The 12,318-nt window shown below is 40.1% G+C and overlaps 1 protein-coding gene across 4 annotated transcripts in view; it reads left to right on the forward strand.

Moving 5' to 3' along the window:
* LOC306654672 (kinesin-like protein KIF16B) overlaps positions 1-12,318 on the forward strand; it is a gene marked incomplete at its 3' end in the record, with an annotated part of 336,888 nt that overhangs the window by 179,038 nt on the left and 145,532 nt on the right. For all 4 annotated transcript variants that reach the window (XM_079128488.1, XM_079128489.1, XM_079128486.1 and 1 more), the window contains exons 16-17: positions 3,252-3,334; positions 4,738-4,826. In XM_079128488.1, coding sequence (XP_078984614.1) covers positions 3,252-3,334; positions 4,738-4,826 — 172 coding nt within the window. The remainder of the gene's footprint in view (positions 1-3,251; positions 3,335-4,737; positions 4,827-12,318) is intronic.

Consider the following 12,318-nt stretch of genomic DNA (forward strand, 5'->3'; position numbering starts at 1 on the left):
TACTTGTCTCCTTCATTGTCAGCCCTCCTGCCCAGTCCTGAGGCAGCATCCCCTTTAACCTGATAGTCTCCTAGCCTGTCTTGTGCATATCTACTCTTAAGCACTTTGGTCATTCTGCAGTCAGTTGCAAGAATGATCTTTCTGAAACTCGAATATTGTCGTATACCATTGCAGTGTCTTTCTATTGTAACTACACAGGGCACAAGATGCTTTCTATATTTTGAAAGTTTTGAGGTTCTCCATTCTCTCCCTTTTTCTCTCTCAAGACTCATCTTGTGCAATGATGTCCCTTATTCCCTCGGCCACAGCCACATGACTGTCTTCTAATCAGTCATCATAATTGTGGCTTTTTACTGTCCCTGGACCTTTACACATGCCCCCTCCCCAACTCATCCTTAGAGTACCACTTCCTTTAGGGAATCCTTCCCCAGCCTTCCTAAAAAAAAAAAAAAAAAAAAAAAAAAGAAAGAAAGAAAAGAAAAAAACCCTCCTCTTTTGCTATTGGATTCCTGAGCATATTTTCTTTCCTTCAGCTGCTGCTTTGCATTCATTTATGCAATTATCTGATTATTTATCCCTTTCTTCTATTTTCTACTTAAACTCCACAAGGGCAAGGCATATTTCTGATTTGTTTACCTCTCTATCTGTAATATTTAGCACAATGACTAGCATACAATAAGCATTCATTTAGTATTTGCTGATTAAATGAATCCAGCATCATGTAAAAATTAAGCACATTTTAAAATTCAGTGTTCGTTGAGTAAAAATGTACAGTGGAGGAAAGAGAAGGAAACCGTTCATAATGGAGCCCCTTTTACATGCCAGACAATGGACACACATTATTTAGATGGAAATAATGAATTGTCATGAATAGTTTTGCTATCTTTTATAACTCTTAAAGGGTTTTTTAATGTGTATTTTATGCAAATAACATGGGTGGCAAGGTTATTTTCAATGATTTAATGCAATTTGAAATATGCTTCTGAAATGCTATTTTATTTTTCCATTAACATATTTTAGCAATTTTCAATTTGCATGGCTGGGCATTTGATTAACAGAAAAAAAAAAAGAATTGAATTAGATGTAATTAACACCTGGAATGTGATTGCCTTATTAATCTCTAATGTGTCTTAAGAGCATTAAAGATATGTATATCTGAGTTGTAAAAAGATATATATGTATATATATGTATATCTTAGTTGTAAAAGGCATGGGAAACACTTGTCTTAATTATATTAATGATCTCTTTCCATGATTGAAAAATATACAAATGTGATTTTACATGAGGGGGTAAGTATATTGTAGAATGGATGCTCCCCACTGCTGCCCTTCTGGATCTCCTAAAACTCCTTTTCATACTGACTTCATATCCACTAAATAACAACTACAGCCAGCCCTTCAATTGCTCCAGGTGGTTATGGTCTGAACCAGCTGGGTTTTAACTATATTGGATTTGAAACTTCTCTGAGACATGCAAGATAATACATTAAACAGGTAGAGATATATACCAGTTAAAGCTCCAGAATATATATCTGGAGTTATGATATCACCTGCAGGGTCCAGATAAAGACACGACCCAAGCAAGAGGCTGGTGACTGGTCAACCAGAGGTCATATGCCTTGTCCACAGGAGACAGCCATCAGTAGCCCATGGAGTTTTTTGCCCTGTGGCAGCAAAGATTCACTATATGTTCTAATTTGCCAGGGAGTACTAAAGGAAACTCACAGTTCATGTAAAAGTCCAAGTTTTTAACTTGGGCAATTAATAGTTTTGACTTTGAAATCTTCTATGAGATACACAAAGCTTATCCATAGACCGATTTTATTGCTGTCAACCAGTTTGTGACCTCGGGTCAAAACTCTATCCCAGCACCTCTGGTCCACACGGTCTATTCTGCTTTCTATCCAATGTCAGTTCTTGCTGTCATTTCATACTTCCTGTGCTTTGGGTGGACTTGGCTCTCTCCCCTGTCCCCAACACAGCAGGCCATCTTCCAGTCTAAGGCTCAGCCTGCCTCCGCTATTGTCTCATAAGGGAGCACCTCCCTCCTTTTGGCCTCTGGTTATCTAGTGAGACTCAGCCAAGGTCCTCATTACAGAGGTCTGTTCCCAGCTACTTTAGCCTGCACTTGTCCCTTCAGTGTTAGACACATAACCACACATTCATCATCCTTCATGGGTGACTTCTTTTATTATATGTGTTTGATCTTCACAAATAAGTTTTTTTTAATACTAAAATTGAATATGGGGGTGTGTTCTGAAGTGTTATGGATATGCAGGCATGGATGGGACCAAATAGGCTAGTAGATCTCCTCTGTAGTATTGCTTCTCTTAAATACATCCAGTGACAGGGAGCTCACTATCCTGTGTGGTCCCTGTGCTACATTGAACAGTGCTGGCTTTAGAAGGGGTTTTTGCTTGATCAAGTTGAAATCCATCCCCCCGACCACCCCATGACTTTTTATCCTCGCACATTTGCCTTAAATTCTTTTGCCTGCTGTGCAGTTGTTTTCTGAATAAGGAGGACTCTAGTTGTCAAAAGAAACTTTTTAATGTGTCCATCTAAATTTTAATGGGGTTTTGATGAAAAACTGTGTTCCCTTGAAAACAGATCATACATGTAAAATTTTGAGGGAGATGTTAGTTACTTAGACTCTGCCTATTTTGCCATGGTTTCTTTTGAAAGCACTTTTCTTTGAGATTTCTGTTTTTATCATCAATAACATTTTTTTTTTTTAAATTTGTAACCATATGCTTGCTTGATGTTATACCTTTTTAAAGAACTATTTTTTGTTCTGCTTTCAAACAATCAAAAATGGAATTATCTATATACTAAGTTTAAAATCTCGTATAGGTTGTAATGCTTACATTTGTCACTTTTGCCTGGATTATTATGAGTAAAAATAAAAGTATTTCCAGGTTTAAAATTAACTTATGTGCCTGGCAAGGTGGCACATACCTATAATCTCAGAGATTTGGGAAGCTGAGTTGGGAGGATACCAAATTGGAGACCAGCCTCAGCAATTTAGCAACACCCTGCCTCAAAAGTAAAGGAGGACTAGTAGTATAGCCCAGTGGTAGAGTGCCCCTGGGTTAAATCTCTAGTACCACAAAAAATTAAACTTACTTATGTAAGTGGACTTTGGTGACTAATACTTTCCCTTATTATTTTATAGTACACTGGAAACTACATTTCTTGCAGCTGACCACATTGCTTATTGTAAGTGCATCGCTGTTTTTGTGTGTTCTCAGGTGCTGTGATACTCTTGGGAAGAACCAATATGTTTCGCTTTAACCATCCAAAGGAAGCTGCCAAGCTCCGGGAGAAGAGGAAGGTGAGAATGTGAAGTCTCTAGGAGAGAGCCTCAGACCTGGTGTGGGTGTGTGGGTGTCCGCTAGATTACAACAGTTTAATTTTCTGGAATACAGAACCTCTTGAGAGGATGTTTTGTAACCTAAATAGATTCTAGATAGTTGGTTTCATAATGGGGTGTTGGAGCAGGAGATCAAGCAAGTGGGGTCCAGAATGACAAGGAGAAACAGCTCTTTGCAGTCCTTTCTCTTCAGCCTCCACCCCTCCCCCAAAGGAACTCCGTGTCATTTTGTATTAGCGAAGAATGACTTCCACTTATCACATCTATCTTAGAAATTAATCCAATATTGGAATCATTTTCATCCCAAATCAGCCACAGTAAAGTGGATTTTTTACTGGGGTGTGAAATACAGCAGGGAGGAGTTTAGGACAGTGGGGAGAGACTGGCTTGCTGAGGTATGGCCATCCAGAGAGTGCTGAATGGGTGTGGGGTCTGAGCTGAGGACCTGAGAAAGAAGAGAAGAAATGGGAGGGAAAGAAATCTGTCCAGGGATGTCATGGCTGGTCCTTACATTGATGAAGACAGTAGAGGCCCCAGATAACATTTCTAAGCCAGGAAGTGTGTGCAATTCCTGTGTATGTTCTAACACTTTATCTGCACAGTAACTATTATTGTGCCCATGTTACAGATAACTGAGCTGAGAAACTGGACTGAGGTGAACTTTCTCTAACTTGCTCTGAGGCCAGCACATGGGGAAACTGGTCCGAGGTCTTTGCCTCAACCACTGAGTTATGTGTTCTATCATCTCAGCATACTTCTAGAAGGCCTGCCTGGGGTTGCCAGGACCAGAGATGAGAGTGAAGGACAGAGCTACAGACCCTAGCTTTTTCCAGACTGCGGGTCTGGCTACTGAAGCCTCTTTTCTGTTCCAGTCTAGGGTCATCCTTAAGGATTCTTTTAGGTATAGATTCAGAGAAATAGAGGCTTTCCATGGAAGCAATTTTGATCTAACTCTTATGTTTTTGATCTTCCTACACCTCTCCCTCCCTGGTCTTCATCACTCTGTGAGTGTCAATACTAACAGGAGCTGCTGCCTGCCTGGGAGAAGGATGGCAAAGAGGTCGTGACCCCTTTTCTCCACTTTAACTTAAGAAATCTTAAAATGAGACCACCTGGTGAATTCCTGGTGAATAGCCCCTGTGCTAGAATGTCAGGCCCCTGTGTACTTCATACTCAGGGTTTGGTTTGAGGTAAACTAGGACCTGAAGGTTCCAGATCTGCTGTCCCTGGATAGACTGTTTGTTGTGCGTGCTGACAGGAGCATGTGTATCTCATTGTCTCTCACAAGTTGGAAGCAGTGAGTCCACAGCACTGGCCTTCTCTTCCTTGCTAAGGTAACCACTCTGCCCTGTGTCTGCTCTTAGAGTGGCCTTCTGTCCTCCTTCAGCTTGTCCATGACCGACCTCTCGAAGTCCTGTGAGAACCTGTCCGCGGTCATGCTGTATAACCCTGGGTAAGTGGACAGCAGTGCCTCCTTCCCTGTGATTGTCATGGTATGGTGTTCACCTTGCCAGCTCCTTTGTAGTCACAAGGTAAAAGTAAAACTTCTGCAACAGCACCTCCTCAGCACATCAGCTGTAGTCATTTTCCAAGTTGCTTTCCAGCCCTTGCTATATATATACATAATTTTACTCGGTTATAATTACAACATAAATGGGATTATATTTTCTGATTTTTTTTTTCTTAACAACACAATAAGCATTAGCAAGTGTTATGAGCTTCATTATCATTTTCATAACTGTCTAATATTTTAGAGTTGGCACTTTGATTACTCAGCATGGCTTATACACTTTTATCATGTTTTATAAATTATTTGTAATAACAGAGGCAGCCTTAACTCCTAGGGCATCCATTAGAGTGCCCAGGAAATTATCTTCCCTATTTTGAAACACTGGGGATCACTGAGGACACAAACAAGACTATTTTAAATGGGCTTACTAGCTGCATGACTTGAGTGGTCAGTCTACCTGCTCAAGTCCCTGCTGGCTTTATCAGGAAAATGACAGTGATAGTGAAAGTATCTGAAAACAGGGAATTGGATGAAAGAACTTTTGGGGTCTTTTCTAGTTTTGTGAGGCTCCTTGATTGTACCTTTCTTCTGAGGAGACTGTCACATAAAATACTAGGACTAGTAAGTATATACAACTGACAAGACCAACATCTTCTAGAACTGTTGTTTATTTAGTGGTTACTACATGCCAGGTATCGTGTTATGTATCTTGCATCCATTCTTTTTTGCCAGTTGTTTTCCTGTGACATTTGGGGAAATTTGACTACACTTTCTCACCTTCTACTTTCAGTTAGAGCTGTGGTGTATACATCCAGGTCTGTCTAACCCCAGTACCACATTACCACTTACTCTGCTTGGGGGACACTTCCGTGGCCTCTTACCCTCCTAATTCGGCATTTCTTACATAGCTGAGCCATATGCTCAGAGGTCCTTCAGATTGGGTCACCATAGTGGTTTGTGGGAAGCAGATACCTACAAGGAATTTTGTCAGTGTCATAGGCGAGAACTTTGATCATAGTTCTAGATTTCTCCTCATGCCCTGATCCTGTGCCTTGCTTCAGCTCAAAAGAAAAAGAAAGAAAAAAGCCAACTAGTTCAATTGCATGTCTGCAGACTTTTAGAAGCACAAGCAGTTTACTCCCTTGTATCTGCCTTTGTCTTCATCATTAATCCTTTCTATCTTGTGCCATGGGTATTGAGGAAAGTTGGGCTCATTCAATAATTATTTTCTGAGATAAATTCTATGAGTGAGACCCCTGAGATGTAAGAATTCTCTCACAGCAATTGAATAGTCAGTACTTCAGAAAGCACATTTTGTGAACTGGGGATATGGTTCAGTGGTAGAGAATTTGCACAGCATGTACAACGTCTTGGGTTTAAGCCCTAGCATCACCAAGATAGAGGGAATAGAGGGTACAGAAGTCACATTTTGTCCTAGGTCTTTAATTCCTTACCATAGTTTTAGCAACTACTGCCTGTTCCAGTGACTAAGATTTAATCATTCATTTGCTTATGTTGTTTAATATAGTATGCAGGTCTTTAGTCATTTTCTGCTTAAATAGTGTGCTTCCCCTCTCTTAAATACTGTTTTTCTAATCAAATTGTTCTGTGATATGAAGTGTGATTGCCCAGCCCAAGATCCAGTTAATCCTGAAATCCGCATACCAACTTTCTTATCTCAGCAGCAGTGGCACCTTTTAACTTGAAACCATTTGGAAATGTAATGTGGCTATTTAATGCCTTTGAAAACCGAAAAGTATTCTATACTCAGCTTTTCACCTGAGACACAGGCTCACTAATCTTGAGCTCCCCCTCCTTTTTTATTTACACATGGAATTGAAGTCCTTTTTCTTCCCCCTAATGCAGGAGAATATATGGTTTTCTTAAAAGTGATGCCATTTTTTGTTATTTGTTTTTAAGTTCAAGCAGTTTTTCATGGTATTTATAAAAGGCAGTTCTGAGTGTTTATCAGGTGAAAGAAAGACTTTCCTCGAGACCCATGGCACAAGATAGAAAGGATGAATGGTAAAGACAAAGGCAGATATAAGGGAGTAAACTGCTTGTGCTTCTAGAAGTCTGCAGACATGCTATTGAACTAGTTGGCTTTTTTTCTTTCTTTTCACTAGGTTCATCCTCAGGTCCCTTCAATGACTTTTCATTGTCTGAATATATTATTCAGCTTTGACTCCTTGCTATTCAGGTTCTTCATCATCTGTATTCCTCTTTCAGTACCCCACTCCACATGTTCTGGGCCACATCAGGAATGGTTTTCATCGCTCAGACATGCCCCCAGATTCTTTGGAGCTTTTCATTTGTGAATTTCAGAGCTGGGATGCATTTTTTTCTTGCTACCTACTTCTCCTCAAAGGCACCATGCCTCTTTCCATGATCTTTCCTCTGGAAATTTTTTCCAACTGTTCTCCTCCCAGCCAATAGCAAATGCCCTTATCATCCTCTGTTGTTGCATTTCTGTTACCCTATTTCATTCTTCTTTGTAATGTCCATTCAACCATCAACAGACCTTTTCAAATGTCTCAGGGAACCAGGTGTGATTCTAAGACAGGCACAGCTACCTGTGGTACTGGCTAGACCAGTTCCATGCTAGTCAGAGGACAGAAACAATCAACAGGTATTTGAAAAATAGATCCTGAAAGTGAAAGTGAAGTGAAATAGAATGTCTTGGGGCAGTGTTTGTGGAGTTGCTGGGGGAGGCTTCCTGAGGAGTGGATATTTGATCTAAGACCTGAGTAAAGTGAAGGCGATACTTATAAAAGCAGAAAGAAGGAGATGGAGGGTGTTCCAGGCAGAAAGGAAGGCAAGTACAGTGACTTTGAAATGAGAAGAGGAAAGAGGGTCGAATAGGTGGAATTTAGTAAGCAAGAAGAAAGACACAGGGAGAGATTGGGGGGCAATCAAGAGCCAGCTAATGAAGGGCCATGTAGGCCAATGGGAGGAGTCCATTTTCTAAGAGCACTGTCAGACCACTAGAGAGATTTAATCAAGGGGTAGCCTGAAGGTGTATTTACTATGATAATTGGGATGTACATCATTTAGAGAATGTAGCATACAAGTGGGAGATCATTTGGAAAGCTATTTCCTTAGGTCAGGTGAAAATGTGGTTTGGATCAGGGTTTGGCCATCAGAATGGAGCGAAGTGAGATCATAAAATCAAGGGTGATCCCCAGGTTTAGGTATAAACCACCAGGACAGGTAGTCCACACTGTCGTGAGATGGAATAGGCAGGGAGGATGCCTGGAGCTGGCAGTTGGGTAAGAATTCTGTTTTTATATGAGTTTTTCCTATTAGATTGGAAGCTTTTTGAGAGCAAGATCTTTGTCTTACTCATTTCTGTACTTTAAATAAAGTCTGTCAGAGTCCAGTTTTAATAAGACAATGGGTTCTTTCAAGGTTTATTTAAATAATTTCTCTGTACATGGGTGTTACAGATACTGGAACGAGACACATTAGGGAGAGGAAACCTTTTTTGTGGTGTAGATCAAGTCCCTGATGACAGTGCGGTTATTAGAATAATTCCAAGTTCATGTTCAGGATCCTCAAGCAAAAGGTGGAAGGAGAGCTTCATGATGAAATGGAGAGTTAGGCAAAGACAATCAGAGAATCTAAGTGAGAAACGATCTGTTTTAGACTGAACTACATTTGACTGAGGAGATGGTTCTGGATGCATCTGATACTAACTTAATGCATTCTGTTCACCTGGCTTCTGTTACCAGACTCATTTTCTCTCTGCTATTCCTGTAATACTTGCTGGTACAAATTCAAATAAAAATTATTTAATACTTCACCATACCTTCTTTCTCCCTGGCTTCTAGCCCCCCTCAGCTTGCCACCTGCTGTAGAGAATGATTATCCATGAATTAAAATATAATTAGAGAAAAATTGCCTACTCTGATTTATGGGAAGCAGACACCTTATTGTGAAGTTGTCAGCTCCAGCAACTTTGCAAAACAAAGCAGAATTAAAGCTATAGTCGTGCTGTTTATACCTTTTTCTGATGTTACAGGTATAAATACCCTCAGCCTAAACTAAATTCCATGCAGTAAGCTGAAAGAACATTGAAGGAAATATATGTAGCATTTGGGCCCTAGCTAAAGAGTTGTTTAAATCCATCTAAACTGCTTGGATACAAGAGCATGCTCCTTTCTCAAGGTGAGAATGTCAGACCTAGATGTTTCAAGAGATCAGTGTGTGTTTATTGAGGGTTTGTTGTGTGCTGACAGTTTAAAGTGTTCTTTGTTCCTGGGAAGATAGACACATGCATGTGAACACATTCAGAATGAAAGTAAGACAGCATGTGATTCAGAGCTGGGCAGTGGAGTAAGTGGCCTATTCTCTGGGAGGTCAAGTAGGAAGGGATGATACAAGTGGAAGTGCTTGGGAAGGAGTTCTCCTCCCAGTGCCATGTTCACTTTGGGTCACCATGCCATGACAAAGTGGTGACTTAGAAAGCTAGAGGCTATCTGGCTTCCAGTAGGAATCCTTATTGATATGAAGATCACCTATATAATTGCCATCATGACTGTGTGATAAGCCTTAGTCCCAGAAACCTATTTGTCCTTAATGTTTATGGAGGCCAAGTCATGTTTCCTATCAACATATCTTCCTCAATTTCTATCTAGTTCAGCTCATTCTCAATAGTATAGCAATACCTAGCCCATGATAAATTACTGGATCCCTTATCAAGAGAAGTATGTACTGTGGAGGGGGTAACAGAGTTACAGGGAGCCTTAAGTAAAAGATACTCCAAACCCTGTGGTCTGGTGCCTTTTTCTCCATGGTTGAGGACATAAAGATGTTCCAAGTCTATAATAATAGCTTTCTTGGAGAAAAAAGGAGACACTTAGCCTTGGATACCCACCCCTTGTGGACCCAAAATCAGTCCCCTCAGTTCTGCTGCAGAATTCTCTCCAAGATTCAGTTCAAGTGAAGTGAGTCCTATGCTGGACCCATATAGGAGAGGTAGACTGAAGAGAAGATATTCTGCATGAATAAGCCAGATGAGTGCTGGGAAAGAATTGAGGTCAGGAGATGAGAGGAACCCTTGGGGTTATGCCTTGTTGGGGGAAACTCTGAAGGTTAAGCACTGATATTTGCAGTTTGCTTTGTTAAATGAACAGAGCAACTCTTTGGGGGAAATGTGTCTTTGCATTTAGACAGTGTGGATTAGAGGAAGAAGTGAAATTGCAGCTAAGGCTCCTTGGGCATGTATATAATATTGTGTATGTGTAACATTGTTTTAAAAATTCTGGTTAGATTGTTTGTAAAACATGTTCAGAATCTATGATGATTAAAATGCATGGTCCAAAACACAACAGAGAATTGTTTTCTGTCTACTTATATGCATTTTGTAACTAAGTTCTTCACTTATTTTTAGTTTTGGTAGAATGCACTTAATGTCAAGTTTACCATTGTAACCATTTTTAAATGTACAGTACTGCAGTGTTATGTATATTGACATCACTGTGTAACCAGTGCCTAGGACAGTTCTCATCTTGCAAAATGGAACCCTGTGCCCGTTAAATAATAACTTTCATTCCCTCCTACTGCACTTCCTGATGGCCATGTTTCCACCTTTTGTCTCAATGACTTTGACTGTGTTAGGTAATTCATAAAAGTGGAATCTTATATAGTATTTGTCCTTTTGTGACTCATTTAGCATAATGTCTTTAAGGTTCATTCACATTGACATGTCACAAGTTCCTTCTCTTTTATGGCTGAATGATATCCTGGTGTATATGTGCACATTTTATTTATCCATTCATCTTTTGATGGACACAGGTCATTTCCACCTTGGGGCTATTGTAATACTGACAGGAACATGCATGAACAATATCTACTTTGAGTTTTTTTTTTTTTGGTTTTTCTAAATTTATGCCCAGAAGTGGAATTGTTCAATCATATAATATTTCTCATTTTAATTTTTTAGGAAACTATTGTACTATTTTCCATTAACAGCTGCACCATTTTATGTTTTCATGGACAGTGCACCAGAGTTCCAGTTTCTCAACATCCTTACCAACTGCTGTGATTTTCTGCTTTTTGATAAAAGCCACCTTAATAGATATGAGTTAATAACTTATTGTGGTTTTTCTTCAACCTTTTTTTCCTTTTATTTTTCAAGAATGTTCAATTTTGAAAAAGTGTTTAGAAATATAGCAAAAGTATCTCAAAATCCAGTTTCCCTGCTAAGTAAATATCTTATGAATGCAAATCTAATATGGATGTACTTTCCAATTATTTAAACCAGTCCATTTGCATATTTTAAAACTCAGTCAATGATAGGAGTCCAGGAAGTGTTTATAGACAATGGGTAGCATAAGCAACTTTGCATGGAAAGGGTTCTTCTGATGGGTGAGTCATGAGGCCACTAGAGAACCAACTGCAAGGATGCTGGAGGTGAGGGCTTGAACTGAGGCAGTGAAGAACAGAACCTAGGAGAAGGGTAGGCTGTAGAGATAATTGGGGCAAGCAGTCATGGCTCCTGGATAATTCATTGGGTGTGGCATGTAATGAAAGAAAAGATGGTTGACTTCCAGTTTTTGACTTAAAAAATTGGTTGGATGGTACATGCTATTCAGCTGAAATACAAATCTGAAAAAGGAGAAGGAACAGGTAGGATAATGAGAGCAGGGGCAGGGAGGATAATGAGAACAACCTTGAAAAACTGGTTCCTTGAACTTTTCCTGTAAGTGCCTGTGCATTGAGTACTCTGTCAGCAATCAGACACTCTATGGGAAAAGGTCTTTGTGTGGCCTATCAGAAACATTCTTCCTGACTTGGAGGGTGACGGCAATTTGCCCTGTTGTGTACAGTAGATGGTCACAACTCTACCACTTTTACCTCATTCATGCTGCTTGTGTCAAAGGGCCTATCATTTGTCCATCTCTGTGCTGGGGCTTGAGTGAAGAAGACAGACTGAGGCTTAGTCATCTTGGAGCATAAATCAGCATGCAAGGAAGACCCATGTAAAGTCTGTCAGAAATCAGGACAGCAAAGACAATGTCTTTGCACACACCAAACTTGAATTACCTTGGGGGTCTTTGAATTAGAGGAAGCAGTTCAGTTCAGCCTGCTCTCCTATGCTCTGCATCTCACTGTGCTGGCACCAGGTCTTCACACAGTCCTGTGATCAGCTTCCACATTTCACTTTAAATCACCAGTGACTAAGCCCTGGTGATAAACGCAGAATTTGGAGTCTCTTACTCCATATGTACTTTGTTACCTCCCTAGGACCAGTTTGAACAAATAGGAATTCAAGGAATTGATGGAGTACCTCTAGTTACAACAGACTTGGGTCAGAGCTGCTTTTAAGAAACCCTCCTCCCCTCAAACTAGCCTCTGGTCTTTAGTTAATTATTACAAAGGAAACAAGTTGATACTTATTGAATGTTTGCTCCCCCATCCCTCTTAACCCCAA

This window comes from Sciurus vulgaris (assembly GCF_902686455.1).
Source record: "Sciurus vulgaris genome assembly, chromosome: 2".
NCBI classification, from domain to species: domain Eukaryota; kingdom Metazoa; phylum Chordata; class Mammalia; order Rodentia; family Sciuridae; genus Sciurus; species Sciurus vulgaris.